The sequence below is a fragment of the Balaenoptera borealis genome, assembly GCF_965194805.1.
Source record: "Balaenoptera borealis genome assembly, chromosome: 18".
Taxonomy (NCBI): domain Eukaryota; kingdom Metazoa; phylum Chordata; class Mammalia; order Artiodactyla; family Balaenopteridae; genus Balaenoptera; species Balaenoptera borealis.
The window spans coordinates 64,726,305-64,743,279 of NC_138877.1; the positions used below are offsets into that span (position 1 = coordinate 64,726,305).

Consider the following 16,975-nt stretch of genomic DNA (forward strand, 5'->3'; position numbering starts at 1 on the left):
TAAGTAAGATGAATTCTATCCCAAGACCACACTTGTCCAAGTGACATGCAAGTCCTCTCAGTTTCTAGAATGCCTTGTAACTCCCCAGCCCTACAGAATTTCTTCCCCAGCTCACTACATCCACCTCCTAATCAGTTTCTGGCCCTCATCTCTCTCTATTTCGATCCCTTCTCCATAGTGACACCAAAATTACCTTCCTAAAAACCAAATCTAATCATGTAAATTTTAGGTTTAAAAATTACTTTTGTTCCCCCTCCCCCCCATAAGATAAATTCACATGCCGTGCCAGTTAGGACTCTTAATAATACACTCTTAAACCTGTCTTCCAACCTCATCATCTACCACCTTCCGTAAGGTACACTCTGTGTTTCTGGGTTCAGAGTGTCTTACTGTTTCTTACAGACAGTGCGTTTCATACTAGTGCGGTTTTGCTTTTATCCTTTCTGGTTTCCCATATGCCCTCCCTTCCACTCACCTCATCATATGCTGATTGGCTTAGGCCTCGGGCCACTGCTCGTCTCTGACACAATCACTGTGGCCAGGGGATGAGAGTGCTCTGATGGGTTGTCCACTGGATGGGAACCCCTATATTCACACACCAGCTGCCAGTTTCCTCGGCCTCCAGTAGAGGTGATAAGGGACTGGACAGTCATGGCAGGTACAGGCCCATCTAGAGAGGTGAAGAGTACTAGGTACTCTCACCTCCTTGCCATACCCAGAGTCTCGGAAGATTACGTGTAATTGTGTGTGTGTGCGTGTGTGTGTGCGTGTGCGCACACACAGCTGCCCCGAGTGCCTGCGGGTAACAGGCGGGAAGGCAGCTCGGGAGCCCGCCTGCAGCGCGCAGGTGAGGAGTGGCGGCAGGGTGGGAACCACTGGGCATCATCACGGGCACCTTTAAACTGTATCCAAGCCGATCTTGCCTATTCCATGTGCTTTTCATTCTTTCTTTTCTTGTGACCGGCGAACTAATAGAGTGTAGACTCCCCCCCCCCCCCCGCAAAAAAAAAACGTTCTAGAAAAGCCCATCCTCGGCGCGCCCTGGGTTAGGCGTCCATACTCAGTGACTACCGCGTGGCCTTGACTGCGGCGTCTGCACAGCCCCTCCTGGGCCACTAAGCACCGGCCTCCCTTCCGCCCGAGAGCCGGAAGGAGTCGCCTCCCTGCCCCGCGCCACCTTCTCCCCGGAGGAGGACACGCCGCGGGAAGCCGGGAGAAGCCCTGGCTCAGCTGGACGTCCCCCGTGGGAACGCGCCCGAGATCGCCGTCCCCGGCGGCCCGTGCGCGCCCCTCTTCGCCCCCGGAGTCGGAGGCCCGGCCTGTGATCGCGTTCCAGGGAGCAGGCGGGGTCCCGGGCCGCCAGGCGGAGGGCGGGCGCCTGTGATGTGCGGCCAGGGAGCGAGCGCGCGGAGCGTCCCGGGCGCCAACCTGTGATCGCCCGCCAAGCGCACAAGCGCAGCTCCCGGCCGGCGAGCCAAGCTCCCGCCGGAAGCGCCCAGGACGAAGGAATCGGGAACCGGGCTCAGGCTGGCGGCCGTGGTCTGCTGCCTCGCGCGCCCACCTGCAACCGGCCGCTGACCAAATACAGCGAGGATCCCCCAAACCTGCTCCGCAGAGATCCCTAACGTCCACTCGCTTCCGGACAGAGCCAGGGGGGCACCGAGCCCCGAGACACAGGACTCGGTCCCTGGGCTGCTTGTCACGTGGGCCAGAAAAGAGGAGAAGACGGATTCGTGCCTCCTCGCAGTCCACAGGGCCTCTGCCTTGCTGAGCGTGCGTCCACTTAGGGGAAGATCTCTCTGGAATGGTATTTTAGTGCCACACAGGTGATTATCAGAACAGGTGTGAATAGTTTACCAAGAAAGAAACATTTCCTTAAATGCCTCCCTGTGCAGATTCAAAGCAGACAAAAGCCTCACATTAGCATAGGTGGTGCAAGCCACCTGTTCAAATAACTCAGGCAAGTAGTGAAAAACAGCCTTGGAAAGAAGAAAAGAACTCAAAACCAGTGCAAATACTTGAACACAAGTCGAAGGATTAAGCTTCATCAACAGTAACAGGCAAGGAGCTGGAGAGGTGTTTCCCGTTTGAAACACAAACTTGCAGGAGTTATTTTTAGCAGCCTATTTGATTCCATCAGATGGCCAGATAACAGCTTTCTTAGCCTTGTCAAAATAAAAATACAGGAGAAAAATCCAGTCTGCTCTAATCCAGCAAGCATTTATGTTTGGAAATCCTGATTTCAGGTTATGGGTGAGCAGATAGGATTCTGTTCACAGAACAGCTAGGCACTGGAGAGGCTGCATCTCTCATTGCTGTTACTGCCTCTTACATCCCAAGAAAACAAAACATGATTTCGTCAGCATTAATTTTCAATATGTTTGAAATGCTATTTTTACATTTGTTTCCTGGCATAAGAGAAAAGCAGGGGAAGGAGTGGGGAATGCTACAGGAAAGGAGCCAAGAGAAACTTGACTTGGGGAGAGTGGGTGGGAGATCAAAGGGCTGCGGTGGCAGAGCTGGTAGGGGAGGACCAGGGCCCACAGTGTGGGAACAGAGCCCATTGATGCCGTCAGGATGTGGGCAAAGAAGGGACCAGACTGCCCTTAGACCAGGGCAAGAGGCCTCTGCCCCGAGCCTCACACTTTAGGGGACCCCAGTCCAGCCCTCCGCTGACCCCGCCGGTCCCCATGGGGTGAAGCCTCAGAGAACCAAGGGGATGCAACTCTCCAGAGCCCATTCCTCCAGGCGCTCGGTTGGCAAAGTGTGGTCCACAGACCAGCAGCATGAGCATCTCCTGGACACTGGTTAGAAATGCAGGCTCTCAGGCCTGCCCTCTAACCTATAGCGTGTTAACAAGAGTCTGCATTCTAACAAGATCCCCAAGTGGATTATTTGCACCTTAAAGATCCAGAAGCACTGACCTAGACCACTCAGGGTACCCAGGATCCTGGAATGGCCTGCCCGAAGTCCCCAGCCCACTTTAAGGACACGCATGGGCCTGTTGCCTGAGTCCATCCTCCCAAGGGCGATAGCACCAAGCAACACCTCAGGCGTGAGTAATCCTGGGCCTGGGAGGGCCCCTTTGCAAGGATAGGGAGGGGTGGACAGAACTTGCCTGTGCCATCTGGGGTGTCTTCACTTGTGTGAATGGGGCTCCTTTTGGTGTGGGCTGCGGTCATGGGCCTGTTCTCCCCACATTTCCACATTTCAGCAAGAACTCTGAAAATCCAAGAATTCTAAATTAGAATCAGGCCTTCCAGGTAGTTGGGATGGATTGTCAAGGTGGCAGGGTAACACATTTTATTGAACACTTTGTTAGCTTGATTTACAGCTCTACCTATTTAGACATGTGATATGCAGGCCTCCATCTGTGCTCCTGCTCTGGGCTAGAAAATAGCAGGGGTGAGCCCTGCTGATAATAGCTACTTCCTACATTAAAGCAGAAAACAACAACAACAGAGAAAGAATTGGTATAACACAGCACACTTAGCACATAAATACACCGTCTCCAATCAGCTGTCTAAAAGTTTAAACTACATCTGAATTTTTTGGTGTTGAGATGTAGGTGACAGTTGTTCGCCTGAAACAAGCATCAACTTGTTCAACTAACACTCAGTATGAAAGCCATTCGTTCTTTCCACCAACACTGACTGTTCTTCTATGGTCTAGATGCCATGTTTAGCCAGGCTCTGATGAGAGAGACCTGGCTGCCCTCAGAAACTCCCTTGGTACCTAAGCAGCCTAACCCTCTCCCTACTAAGTAGGCCTGGTTCTTCAACTCCTTCTTCCCAGAATGATGAACTCCAAGCCAAAGCCTACAGGATCCTTCAACCAATTCTGATCCAGGGTGAATTGGAGTGATAATTTGATTTAATAGGCAAGGCTGGCAGGTGGGTGATGCTCAAATTTGCCCATCTGGCTGCACAAAGTGAAGCCAAATTCAATTGCTTATGTGATATCCAGGATATTGGCAATTTCCTTATTGTGATTTGATATTATTGTGCAGCCTGGTTGTTGAAATATCTTTACTGGTGAAGTTGCCTGTCATGTTTACTGAGGATGAGTTCTTCCCTTGCAGGTGGATCACAAACACCCACCCTCCCAAATTCTGTGTGGTATCCACTGCTGCTTCTAGTAGAGAGAAAGCAATATGGCAAACTCACTTGAGTTAAAGTGTTAGTGACTTAATGTTTTACACCTTCATTAAAATACAGGATCTTAGTTTTAAAAGGGCCTCAAGGAAAGAGCACAAGGTATCCACATGAATGAATCAACAATGATGGCCCTTCAAGCACCAGTGGAGAACATACTTTGTGTAGAGGATTTCCCCAGGGCTCCCTAAATCACAATACATGGGTGGCTACCTGGTCTACCTACTCAAAAAACTAGCCTTAAAAAGAGGCTCCTGGCACTGATGAAATCAATATAGTGATATCTTTATCAGGTAGAGATAACTATTGCTGAGTCTAATATAGAACCCGTTCTCAAAAAGGCTAGACTGTCTCCATCCCAAAGACTAGTAGTCAGGAAATCCTCTAAGCTGGAGTCATGTTCTAATTAGAAGGAGAGGGAACCAAGGTGAGAAAGCAAGGAAGAGAACCAAAAGCTACCTACAGACAGCTAACCTGTCCTCCTCTGTGGGCTGGACATGCTGACGTCCAGCCACGGACATCACAGCTGGGCTGGCTTGTTGATACAGTCTATCTACCAGTCCTCACTTCAGGAGCCCAGATGCTGCAGAAAGACCTGAAAGTCCAAATTCCCCCCAAACAAGTGATTGTCTCAGGTTCCTAATTGTCATCTGCATTTTTACCCCTACACATGTAATTCAGAAACACCAAGTTTCTCAGGGAAATTTGCCTAACTTTTCTCTTTGCCTGATGACTGATCTTAGATGCCTCCCCAAGAGACATGTGGCAGCAAATCTAGACCCACTGTGTAATTTAGAAGCCAAAATTTCAGTGAAAACTAGATCTGATATAGGGCCGACCATTATTGTGGCTGTTTGGGAGTTGCATTGACAAAGTACATTGTGTTCATCACTGTTACCTTGGTTTTCTTAACTCTTTCATGGTGATATTTATGTATTTATTAAATGAATTCTCGAAGTTTCAGAGATGAATGATTATCTATCCTAAGAGTGTCCTCACAGTGTGGGGATATTGAAGCTAGGAGCTTCTGTGAGGTGGATAAGATACTGTTCATAAATAAAATATAAACTCCCCAGTCTATCCTAACTGAAAAAGGCACTGTGACTTCTCTTTACATATTTTCTGGACCTTAAAATTAACCCATGCTCCTTGTAGGTAATTTGGAAAATTCAGAAAACCTATGAAAATAAAAATCAGTGATAATCAAACCAGTCAGAAATAATTAACTTATTTTAAACTTTATTTTAAAAATTTTATCATTTTTTGTTATACAGCAGGTTCTTATTAGTTATCTATTTAATACATATTAGTGTATATATGTCAATCCCAATCTCCCAATTCATCCCACCACCACCCCACCCTTCCACCGCTTTCCCCCCCCCAGCTTGGTGTCCATACGTTTGTTCTCTACATCTGTGTCTCTATTTCTGCCCTGCAAACCAGTTCAGATGAAATGAAAATGTACCATTTTCTACATTCCACATGTATGTGTTAAAATATGATATTTGTTTTTCTCTTTCTGACTTACTTCACTCTGTATGACAGTCTCTAGGTCCATCCACGTCTCTACAAATGACCCAATTTCGTTCCTTTTTATGGCTGAGTAATATTCCATTGTATATATGTACCATATCTTCCTTATCCATTCGCCTGTTGATGGGCATTTAGGTTGTTCCCATGACCTGGCTATTGTAAAGAGTGCTGCAATGAATATTGGGGTGCATGTGTCTTTTTGAAGTATGGTTTTCTCTGGGTATGTGCCCAGTAGTGGGATTGCTGGGTCATATGGTAATTCTATTTTTAGTTTTTTAAGGAACCTCCATACTGTCCTCCATAGTGGCTGTATCAATTTACATTCCCACCAACAGTGCAAGAGGGTTTCCTTTTCTCCACATCCTCTCCAGCATTTGTTGTAGATTTTCTCATGATGGCCATTCTGACTGGTGTGAGGTGATACCTCATTGTAGTTTTGATTTGCATTTCTCTAATAATTAGTGATGTTGAGGAGCTTTTCATGTGCCTCTTGGCGATCTGTATGTCTTCTTTGGAGAAATGTCTGTTTAGGTCTTCTGCCCATTTTTTGATTGGGTTATTTGGTTTTTCAATATTGAACTGCATGAGCAGTTTATATATTTTGGAGATTAATCCTTTGTCCATTGATTCATTTCCAAATATTTTCTCCCATTCTGAGGGTTGTCTTTTCGTCTTGTTTATAGTTTCCTTTGCTGTGCAAAAGCTTTTAAGTTTCATTAGGTCCTATTTGTTTATTTTTATTTCCATTACTCTAGGAGGTGGATCAAAAAAGATCTTACTGTGATTTATGTCAAAGAGTGTTCTTCCTATGTTTTCCTCGAAGAGTTTTATAGTGTCTGGTCTTACATTTAGGTCTTTAATCCATTTTGAGTTTATTTTTGTGTATGGTGTTAGGGAGTGTTCTAATTTCATTCTTTTACATGTAGCTGTCCAGTTTTCCCAGCACCACTTATTGAAGAGGCTGTCTTTTCTCCATTGTATATCCTTGCCTCCTTTGTCATAGATTAGTTGACCATAGGTGTGTGGGTTTATCTCTGGGCTTTCTATCCTGTTCCATTGATCTATATTTCTGTTTTTGTGCCAGTACCATATTGTCTTGATTACTGTAGCTTTGTAGTATAGTCTGAAGTCAGGGAGTCTAATTCCTCCAGCTCCGTTTTTTGTCCTCAAGACTGCTTTGGCTATTCAGGGTCTTTTGTGTCTCCATACAAATTTTAAGATTTTTTGTTTTGGTTCTGTAAAAAATGCCATTGGTAATTTGATAAGGATTGCATTGAATCTGTAGATTGCTTTGGGTAGTATAGTCATTTTCACGATATTGATTCTTCCAATCCAAGAACATGGTATATCTCTCCATCTGTTTGTGTCATCTTCAATTTCTTTCATCAGTGTCTTATAGTTTTCTGAGTACAGGTCTTTTACCTCCTTAGGTAGGTTTATTCCTAGTATTTTATTCTTTTTGTTGCAATGGTGAATGGGATTGTTTCCTTAATTTCTCTTTCTGATCTTTCATTGTTAGTGTATAGGAATGCAAGAGAGTTCTGTGCATTAATTTTGTATCCTGCAACTTTACCAAATTCATTGATTAGCTCTAGTAGTTTTCTGGTGGCATCTTTAGGATTATCTATGTATAGTATGTGATCTACAGTGACAGTTTTACTTCTTCTTTTCCAATTTGTATTTGTAACGTATTGTTTAGCCTCCATGTGTTTGTGTTTTTTACATATTTTTCCCCTGTAATTGATTTCTAATCTCATAACATTGTGGTCATTAAAGATGCTTGATATGATTTCAATTTTCTTAAATTTACTGAGGCTTGATTTGTGACCCAAGATGTGATCTATCCTGGAGAATGTTCCATGTGCACTTAAGATGTAAGTGTAATCTGCTGTTTTTGGATGGAGTGTCCTATAAATATCAATTAAATCTATCTTATCTATTGTGTCATTTAAAGCTTCTGTTTCCGTATTAATTTTCTGTCTGCATGATCTGTCCGTTGGTGTAAGTGAGGTGTTAAAGTCCCCACTATTATTGTGTTACTGTCGATTTCCTCTTTTATAGCTGTTAGCATCTGTCTTATGTATTGAGGTGCTCCTATGTTGCATGCATATATATCTATAATTGCTATATCTTCGTCTTGGATTGATCCCTTGATCATTATGTAGTGTTCTTCCTTGTCTATTGTAACATTCTTTATTTTAAAGTCTATTTTATCTGATATGAGAATTGCCACTCGAGCTTTCTTTTGATTTCCATTTACATGGAATATCTTTTTCCATCCCCTTACTTTCAGTTTGTATGTGTCCCTAGGTCTGAAGTGGGTCTCTTGTAGACAGCATATATACAGGTCTTGTTTTTGTATCCATTCAGTGAGCCTGTGTCTTTTGGGTGGAGCATTTAATCCATACATATTTAAGGTAATTATCAATATGTATGTTCCTATTACCATTTTCTTAATTGTTTTGGGTTTGTTTTTGTAGGGCCTTTTCTTCTCTTGTGTTTCCCACTTAGAGAAGTTCCTTTAGCATTTGCTGTAGAGCTGGTTTGGTGGTGCTGAATTCTCTTAGCTTTTGCTTGTCTGTAAAGCTTTTGATTTCTCCATCAAATCTGAATGAGATCCTTGCTGGGTAGAGTAATCTTGGTTTGTAGGTTCTTCCCTTTCATCACTTTAAATATATCGTGCCACTCCCTTCTGGATTGTAGAGTTTCTGCTGAGAAATCAGCTGTTAACCTTATGGGAGTTCCCTTGCATGTTATTTGTCATTTTTCCCTTGTTGCTGTCAATAATTTTTCTTTGTCTTTAATTTTTGTCAGTTTAATTACTATGTGTCTTGGTGTGTTTCTTCTTGGCTTTATCCTGCCTGGGAATCTCTGTGCTTCCTTGGGTGGCTATTTCCTTTCCCATGTTAGGGAAGTTTTCGAATGTAATCTCTTCAAATATTTTCTTGGGTCCTTTCTCTCTCTCTTCTCTGGAACCCCTATAATGTGAATGTTGGTGCATTTAATGTTGTCCCAGAGGTTTTTGTCCCTCATTATTTTCACTGTATTTGACATAAAACAACAAGGAAGAAAAACTGGAAATATTTAGTAGAAGAAATGTGCAGTAGAAATTTAAAGTAACCAGAAATGTGAAATCAGACATCCCTGTTTCTCAGCATTATCTCAAATTGCCAAGGTGAGCTTTCTTGAAAATGGTTTCCTACCTGGAGGAAAGGAATTCTAGAGTTATTAACCTTCTCCTGTTTGGTTGCGTGTTGGCTTGGTTACTACATATACAAGTAGCATCAACCTGGCGATGATGCTTTCTTATAGAGTCCACTAGTGGCAGAGTCAGAGCAGTTAAACCAGGTCTTTAAGGAAAGTAATGAAAAGCAGTTGGTCTATTTACCAGAATAAACTTGACTGGCACAACTCCAGGTAGAAATATCTATATATCCCAGGAGAAGAGAGAGCCTTCTGGAGAAAATGAATTTACACCAGAACACATAGTTTGGGGGAGGCTACAGTGCTTCTGTTGAGCAGCAAAGAGCAGTCTTTTGTGTTTCAGCTGCCCATAGAGGCCCCAGGCAGCCACTCCTCACTGCAGCTCTGCTATTGGCAGAACCTCCACTCAGGACACAGGAGGATACCACAGGGGCCACTCACTCTGACAACAGTGGAGTGAATGGCAGTCCTGGGAATTTGGCTCATAGCTGATTCTGCATTTGGCATTATTAGATCCTTAAAAAAAAAAAAAAATCATGTAATGCTGTATCCTGCCTGTGTGAAAACTAATTTTGTTACCAGTAAGCACCTCGACTCCACATGCTCCCCGGTGAGGATGTGCATATTTCTGTGCTTTCACCCCAAGCTAGACCAGAGAGCTGCTGCTTGCAGGGAGCTGTACAAACAACATTCGCAAAACTAAAACATGTCTGGTAAGCTTTACGGACCACACAGAGTCCACTCTTGCTTATCTAGATGTGGATTCTTCACTCTGTGGTTGAGTGTGGAAAGTTTTCCTTTTTTTAATTTTAATTTTGAAAAAAATTTATATCTATAGAAAAGTTTCAGTAATAGTACAATGAACTGAGTAATCCTTCATCTAGGTTCACTCATTCAACATCTTTCCTACACTTCCTCTCAATGGATAAACAGACATGTTGTTTCTGATCCAGGATCACATATGTAATAAAAATTATGTGTATATGTTATATATGTGATAACATATATGTTATATATAATATACATATCTAACATATATTATATAGCACTATATAATCATTTTTGCTGAACCATTTGAGAGTAAGTTGCAGACATCATAACCCTTTACCACTAAATACATCCATGTGTATTTCCTAAGAATAAGGACATTCTCTTACATAACCATGATATAATGAGTAAACTCCAGAAATTTAACATTGGTAGAACTCTATTATCTACTATACTGTTCTCATATTTTACCAATTGTCTCAGTACTGTCCTTATTGCATTTTTTTCCTAAAAATCCAGGATCACACAATGAATTTCAATGTCATGTCTTCTCAGTTTCCATTTAATCTGAAGCACCTTCTCAATCTTTGTCATTGACATTTTTAAAGAACACAGGCCAGTTGTTTTGTAGAATGTCCTCAGTTTGGTTGTCTGACACTTGATTTGATTTAGGCTACGCATTTTTCTTCTTTTGGGGGTGGGGGCAAGAATACCATAGAAATGATGTTGTCATGACTTCACACATCAAGAGCCAAGGGTGTCCGTTGGTCCATTACTGGTAATGTTAACACTGGTCACTTGGTTAGGGTGCTGTCTGCCCAATTTTTCCACTTTAAAGATACAATTCCTCCCTTATTAACTAGTTAATGCTTTCAGTCTATGAAAATGCTCTGTCTTCCCCGTCCCTCAAACATTCACTCTGTATTCATTTATCAGCCAACTATAGAATTTTATCTGAATTACTTTGACAACAGTGGCTGCCGCCATATGGTACTTTTTCTGTCAATCTTCCTACATTTGTTAGTTGGCATTCTACCGCAAAAAAGACCTTTCTATTCCAATCTATCTATCATCCATCTATCATCTATCTATCATATATCTTATTAGAATTAGTATAAACTCATGGATTTAATAAAAATTCATTGTGTTAGGGACTTCCTTGGTAGTCCAGTGGTTAAGACTCCACACTTCCACTGCAAGGGGTGTGGGTTCTATCCCTGATTGGGGAACTAGGATCCTGCATACCGTATAACTCAGCCAAAAACAAAAACAGAAACTTCGTTGTGTTATGAAATGTAAAGTTTTAAAATCCTCAATCCTCTGTTGGCTGTTTCTTTCTTACTTACAACACTTCTAACATGATATAAACTCTGTCTCAGAGACTCATATCAATTTTTGCCTAAGTAGTCTACAAAATTTAATTTTAAAAATGTTTTTCACGTAATGTCCTCCAGAATTAAATATGATTAGCTTTTGGATTGAACACTGTTTTGAAATACTCAAAGCTTCCACCTACTGGGATGGATAAGTGTGAGTTGGCTAGTCTTATGAGCATGGCTGCTGAGTGAAAGAGTGAATTCAGTCAGAACCACCAGTGTAAGCTTCCTCTGAAACATTCTTAGTGCATCAAAGTCTTCATCTCGGTTCTTGGAAACTCATACAATCCCAGTGTTGACCCCTGAGGCGAGTTAAATGGGCCTGGGGTATAGATGGAGGTCTTATAGGGCAGGGGCATGTTATTCCTTCTACTAATGTTGTGTTTTTAGTTCTAAATTAAAGTAAACATATGTTTCTCTCAGATTTTCAACACACACACTGCCATTTTAGTTTTTGAAGAAAATGAGGTGAATTTCCTTAGAACATTAGATTTAAAAAGCAAAAGCTTTTAATCCATATTTTTTCTGTTTTAAAAGAAAAATCAACAGCTTCCACACAAAACCCTGTGTTCTATGAAGGGCTTTTAAAGGGGCCTTATGTGTTTCCAGGTACCTTCTTCAACATCAGGAGCATGTTGTTGATTCAAGAATATAGTGGGTACATGGGCTTCCCTGGTGGTGCAGTGGTTAAGAATCCGCCTGCCAATGCAGGGGACATGGGTTCGAGCCCTGGTCCGGGAAGATCCCACATGCCGCAGAGCAACTAAGCCCGTGCGCCACAACTACTGAGCCTGCGCTCTAGAGCCCGCGAGCCACAACTACTGAAGCCTGCGTGCCTAGAGCCCGTGCTCCACAACAAGCCACCGCAATGCAATGAATAGTAGCCCCTGCTCACCACAACTAGAGAAAGCCCATGCACAGCAACGAAAACCAATGCAGCCAAAAAATAAATAAATAAATAATAAATTTAGAAAAAAAAATTATAAAAAGAAAAAAAGAATATAGTGGGTACAAACCTATGCACAGTATTGTTTTTTGACTTAAGGGAAGAAAACCTCTAAACTTGAGCAGGAATTTAATTATTTTTAACTTTTTAATGCTATTAAAAATATTGCTAATGTATTTCAAAGGTTAAGGCCTTTAGAAAGCCTATATGGTCTAATTTTAAACATAAATATCATGGTTAACAATGAATAAAGAGGATAGTATTGAGAGCTTCTCAACTGTCTGGGATTAAGAATCGGTTTTATTTAATTCTAAATTTTCAGCCCATTGCAACCTAATCAATGATCCCACTGTGCACGGCTAGTGTGAAGCTCAACCACATGCACCTCCGCCTGCAAGTGCGACACTCAGACTGGTCTCTGGCCTGTTCAAGATCCCACCTATCCTGAGTGTGGATGTCACTGCAATATCAGATGGCTACACGTTTCTTGCTTTCTTGAAATTCCTGTACTTATTTCTAACAGTTACACACAGGTCGTGGATTGGCACTGGCCCACAGACCATACTGTGTGTCACTGTCACACTTAATCTTTCTCAGCTCTCTGAGAAACAAATTATTCCCATCTCAACATTACAAAGAAACTGATGCATAGTGGGCTTCCCGACCTAAGAGCCCATGATTAGCAGGTAGCAGAACTCATATCCAAACCCAGCCAGCAATGCCCAAAGGAGCCAATATTTGTCCCTGGAAGGCTGACTCCAGAGCTTGTGCTCCTCCCCATGTGCTTGTTTCATTTTAACTCTATGTTAGAGGAAGAACAGCTTGGTTTAGGCCATCAGATGAGGACCTCCTCAAATACACCTACCGTCTGCAAACCTCCTTCATCCACGCCCATCTTGCTCTCCTCTCCTGGTGATTAAGAACCACCAAGTTCAATGATTCCATCCTTTCTGTTTCTTTGGATGCTCTTGGTCCTATCATCCCAACCAAAGCAACTGTTCACAAGGGCAGGAACTATATTCATTTTCCAGATGAAGAAACTGAGACTCAAAGAGGTTGAGACACTTACCCAAGCACGTAACTAAGAATGCATGGCAATGGGGTAACTGTAGCTCATTTTGTCAAAGATGGTGCCATTCTATTGTCCTGGCACCTTGGCTGGTTGTTGCTTTCCTTTCAGTCTCAGGGGTCCAAACTTTGGACAATATATTCTTTGGGAACCCACATTGCTAGCAAGTGTCAGAGAAAGACCTGGCAAGCAGATCAGTGTGACTGACTTCAAAACCCGGGCTTTTCTATTATCCCAGGCTACCTCTTCACATTTCAAAATTATAAAGTTTAGAAGGAAGATTTGTTCTCAGTCATCACTTTTTCACTTATTCATTCAGCAAACATTTACTGAGCACCCCCTATGTGATAGACACTGTGCTGGAAGATGTAACTAAAAAGTGAACAGGGCACAGTTCCAAGTCTTTAGAAGTTCATGGTTTAGTGAGAAAACAGGCCACCTGTGAATGCTCATAATCAGGGCAGGCTACATAATTTACAAGACGCTGTGCAAAATGGAAAGCAGGTCCCTTGTTTAAAAATTAAGCATTTCACCATGGCAACAACAGGACATTAATCCAAATGTGGTTCAGTTTAACAAAAGAGAGGTGCTCAGAGTATTACAGAAATACGAGTTACCTAGGATGACGACTGATCTTAAGGTGGCTTCCTAGAAGAGATGAAAACAGGGCTGATTCTAGAGAAGGAAGATATCTCCCCTACATGGACCTTCTCCTCTTTTTTAGACCTCAATACAGGGTATTAAGGATAATCACTCAGTCATTCTGACTTAAACGTCAGTCACCAAGAGTGTTCTGCCACAGTATGTCCTAATTATCTACCTCTGGAGCTGTGACACATGCCATTTGGGGCGTGGAGATGTGTTGTGCAGACCTCCCTTCAAGGACTTGTTGCCCAGCTGCTGGAAGTGCTGCCAGTGGGCAACCTTAAGCTACCAGACCCTCTGGGGGCAGCCTCTCTGTAATGACCCATCCAGGTGGAGGTATAAAGGCCTGGCCAGTGGATGTGTCAGGACAACCCCGAAGGGCCATCTTCACTCCAGAGCTCCAACGGAGTCAGCTAAATTCATCTGGACAGCATTCCAGCTTGAATTTTTCCCTCTGCCCTTATCTGTTTCTTCCCCGCTGATTCCACAAGTACTGATCCGAAGGCCACCCCTAATAAACATCCCAACACTAAACTCCATCTGAGTCTGTATCCCAGAGAACCAGCCTGAAACACATATCAAAAAAGATTCCAGTGCTCGGGGAGGATTTTTATTTGACAATTACTGGTTATAAACATACTTAAAAAACATTTTAAAATCCTAAAATAGAATACAGAATGGTGGAAACAAGGACTCTGTGTTCCCCTTTGGTTTAAAATTCTTAATTTGATAAGGATTAAAGCCCATATGCCACAAATTTTGTGGAAATTAATCCATGAATTTACTGCAATTCTTGAGAAAACCTACAAACCTTTTTTTAATCTGTTCTTGGGAGGTGATGTAGTCTGTAACTTTTTTATGGAGAATATAATTTCCTTTAGTGACACATACTTATTCAATTTTCAATAAATGAACTTTGGAGAATTAGGTCATTTTTTGACTAAACTGGGTTGTTTATAAAGATGGCTTTTAGGATTTTTGTTTTTAATTTGAACTTTCTCAATTTTCTTTATTCCAAGTGAAAGATTTCTTTGCTTTTAAAAAAATAAGTAAGTTCATCCATTCCCTGAACTACATTAGTGAAATTACAAGGAAGTTTTTTCTTGAGATGTGGTATCCAGAATGTCATACAGCTTTCTAGGTAAAGATGTTATCTTGAAAACACTCCAAAACAGAATCAGTTGTGAAAGTGACTTACATATTCAGGTGCTAAATCTACCACACTCAGGTCATAAGGTTCTGAACATCATTAAACTTTTCGGAATTAGATACGAAACAAGGACTCAGGTTTGAGAAGAGGGGCTTCTAATATCTCCAGTCAAACTATCAGAAAGAAAAGCCCAGATTTTCATCGATTTACATAGGGTCAAAGTTAATCGGCTGATTAACAGTTAACTCACCAAATTGTCATAATTGCCTAAATCACTGCCTTATGGAATTAATTTCAGTTGTTTCTTCACAAAACACATTTACGGTGTTATCAAAGCAGTTAGCATTAGATTGATTTGCTTGTATCTTTCCTACTAATGGAGATTAAAAGCGAGGGTGGGAGGAAACTTTTGGAGGTGGTGGGTATGTTCATGGCATAGATTGTGGGGTTGATTTCAGGAGAGTATACTTATCTCCAACACTTCAAGTTGTTTACATTAAATATGTACAGCTTTTGAAACGTCAAGCATACCTCAATAAAGTGGTTAAAAAAAAAAAAGAATCATTTGGAGAGAACTGGAGAGAGGAAGTAGGATTTATTTTGATTGTTTAGAGAAAATATAGACCTTGAGCTCTCTTGTACCAAGAGCTTCATATGAGGCCATTTGTGACGGGCCAGAAGACCTTGCACAGCCTCATATTTTAAGAACTCAGCAGAAATAACTCCCCAGATGCAGATTATTCTCCTTTAGATGACTGGACCACTGCGTTTGAACGAGATTCTAAAATAAAACTGAGGCTGTGAAGTTTCTTTTTAGTTAACTCAGTTGTGAAGTATGACATGCAACAGAGAAGTGCTGAAAATAAATGAAGAGCCCCAGGAATGCCCATCTAACCTTCCCAAACCCCCCCAACAAGAGAATATTGTAAGCACCTCAGAAGCTACCCTTTTATTTCTCCCAATTACCAACACCTTCTAACTCCCCAAAGTACTGACTCTGAGCTCTATGATTTGATCGTAACTATGTTTTAACTCTGTATAAAGGGAATCGTAAATATTCTCTGGGGTCAGGCTTAAGTTTGTGATGCACCTGTGTTGTTGAGGTCCAGCTGCTTTCACTGCCGGGGGATATTCTATTAGCTCACAGTCTGCTTTCCTTCTGCAGTGGATGTGCATTTGGATTATGTCCAGTTGGCGGCCACTAGGAATTAGGTTTCTAGGTTTCTTGAGCACATGTATATGTTTGGAGTAGGATTAACAGATCGCAGGGTGTGCATTTTGAGTAAATGCTGTCAAACTGTTTTCCAAAGGCTTTTTTTCAATATACACTTTTTCGCACACAGAGTAGCGCACAAGAGTTCCCACTACTCCATCAGCACTCCGTTCCTGGTCTCAGCCTTTTTAATTTTAGCCGTTCTACTCGGTGTTTAGCGGTATCTTGTTGTGGTTTTAATTTGCATTTCCTTGGTAACTAATGAGACCGAGCGCTTTTCCAGTTATTGGCCAGTTGGATATTCTCTTTTGTGAAGTGCCTATTTGAGTCTCTTGTCCATTTCTTTAATTGGGCTTTCCGTGTTTTTCTTAATGAGTTTCAGGAGTTCTTTATTTTCTATGGTACTGGTTCTCAGACTTCAGAAGGCATCAGAATCATCCTTAGGCCTTGTTAAGACAGACTACTGGTCCCTACCACCAGCGTTTCTGATTCAGTAGATATAGGGTGAGACACAAGAATGTGCATCTCTAACAAGTTCCCAGGTGACGCTGACGCTGCCGGCCTGGTGACCACACTGTGACAACACACGTCCTCCAGGTGTTTTAAATGCAGCAGCAACACATGTTTCTTGTTAGTTTAGGGCAAAACACAAAAACACCAAAAACTTCAACAACTGACTACTTGGTTCAAGCTTGGGACATAAGCTAATACTTTCCCTTTGTGGAAGGGGTACAACTGGGATTACTTCAGTAGCAACTGTTTAAATCTGTCTGACACCCACCTCTCTGCAGAGCGTATCTGGTGTACCTACTTAGCCAAGAAACCAGTTGATAATAGATATTATCTCAGGGAAACTCACTGGCTTTCAACAGCAAGGACATGAGTCAGTTATACCTCTAAAAATAAAAATACAGATC

General features: G+C 42.1%; 1 protein-coding gene across 1 annotated transcript; it reads right to left on the bottom strand.

Moving 5' to 3' along the window:
- Positions 1 to 939: 939 nt before the first annotated feature.
- Positions 940 to 6,055, bottom strand: LOC309616010 (uncharacterized protein; the record flags this gene model as incomplete). The annotated part of the gene is made up of 2 exons (XM_082366170.1): positions 3,119 to 6,055; positions 940 to 1,799 (listed from the first exon to the last, which is right to left on the bottom strand). Exons 1-2 carry the CDS (start codon positions 3,207 to 3,209, stop codon positions 940 to 942), a joined length of 951 nt encoding a protein of 316 aa, XP_082222296.1. The 5' UTR covers positions 3,210 to 6,055.
- Positions 6,056 to 16,975: the final 10,920 nt, after the last annotated feature.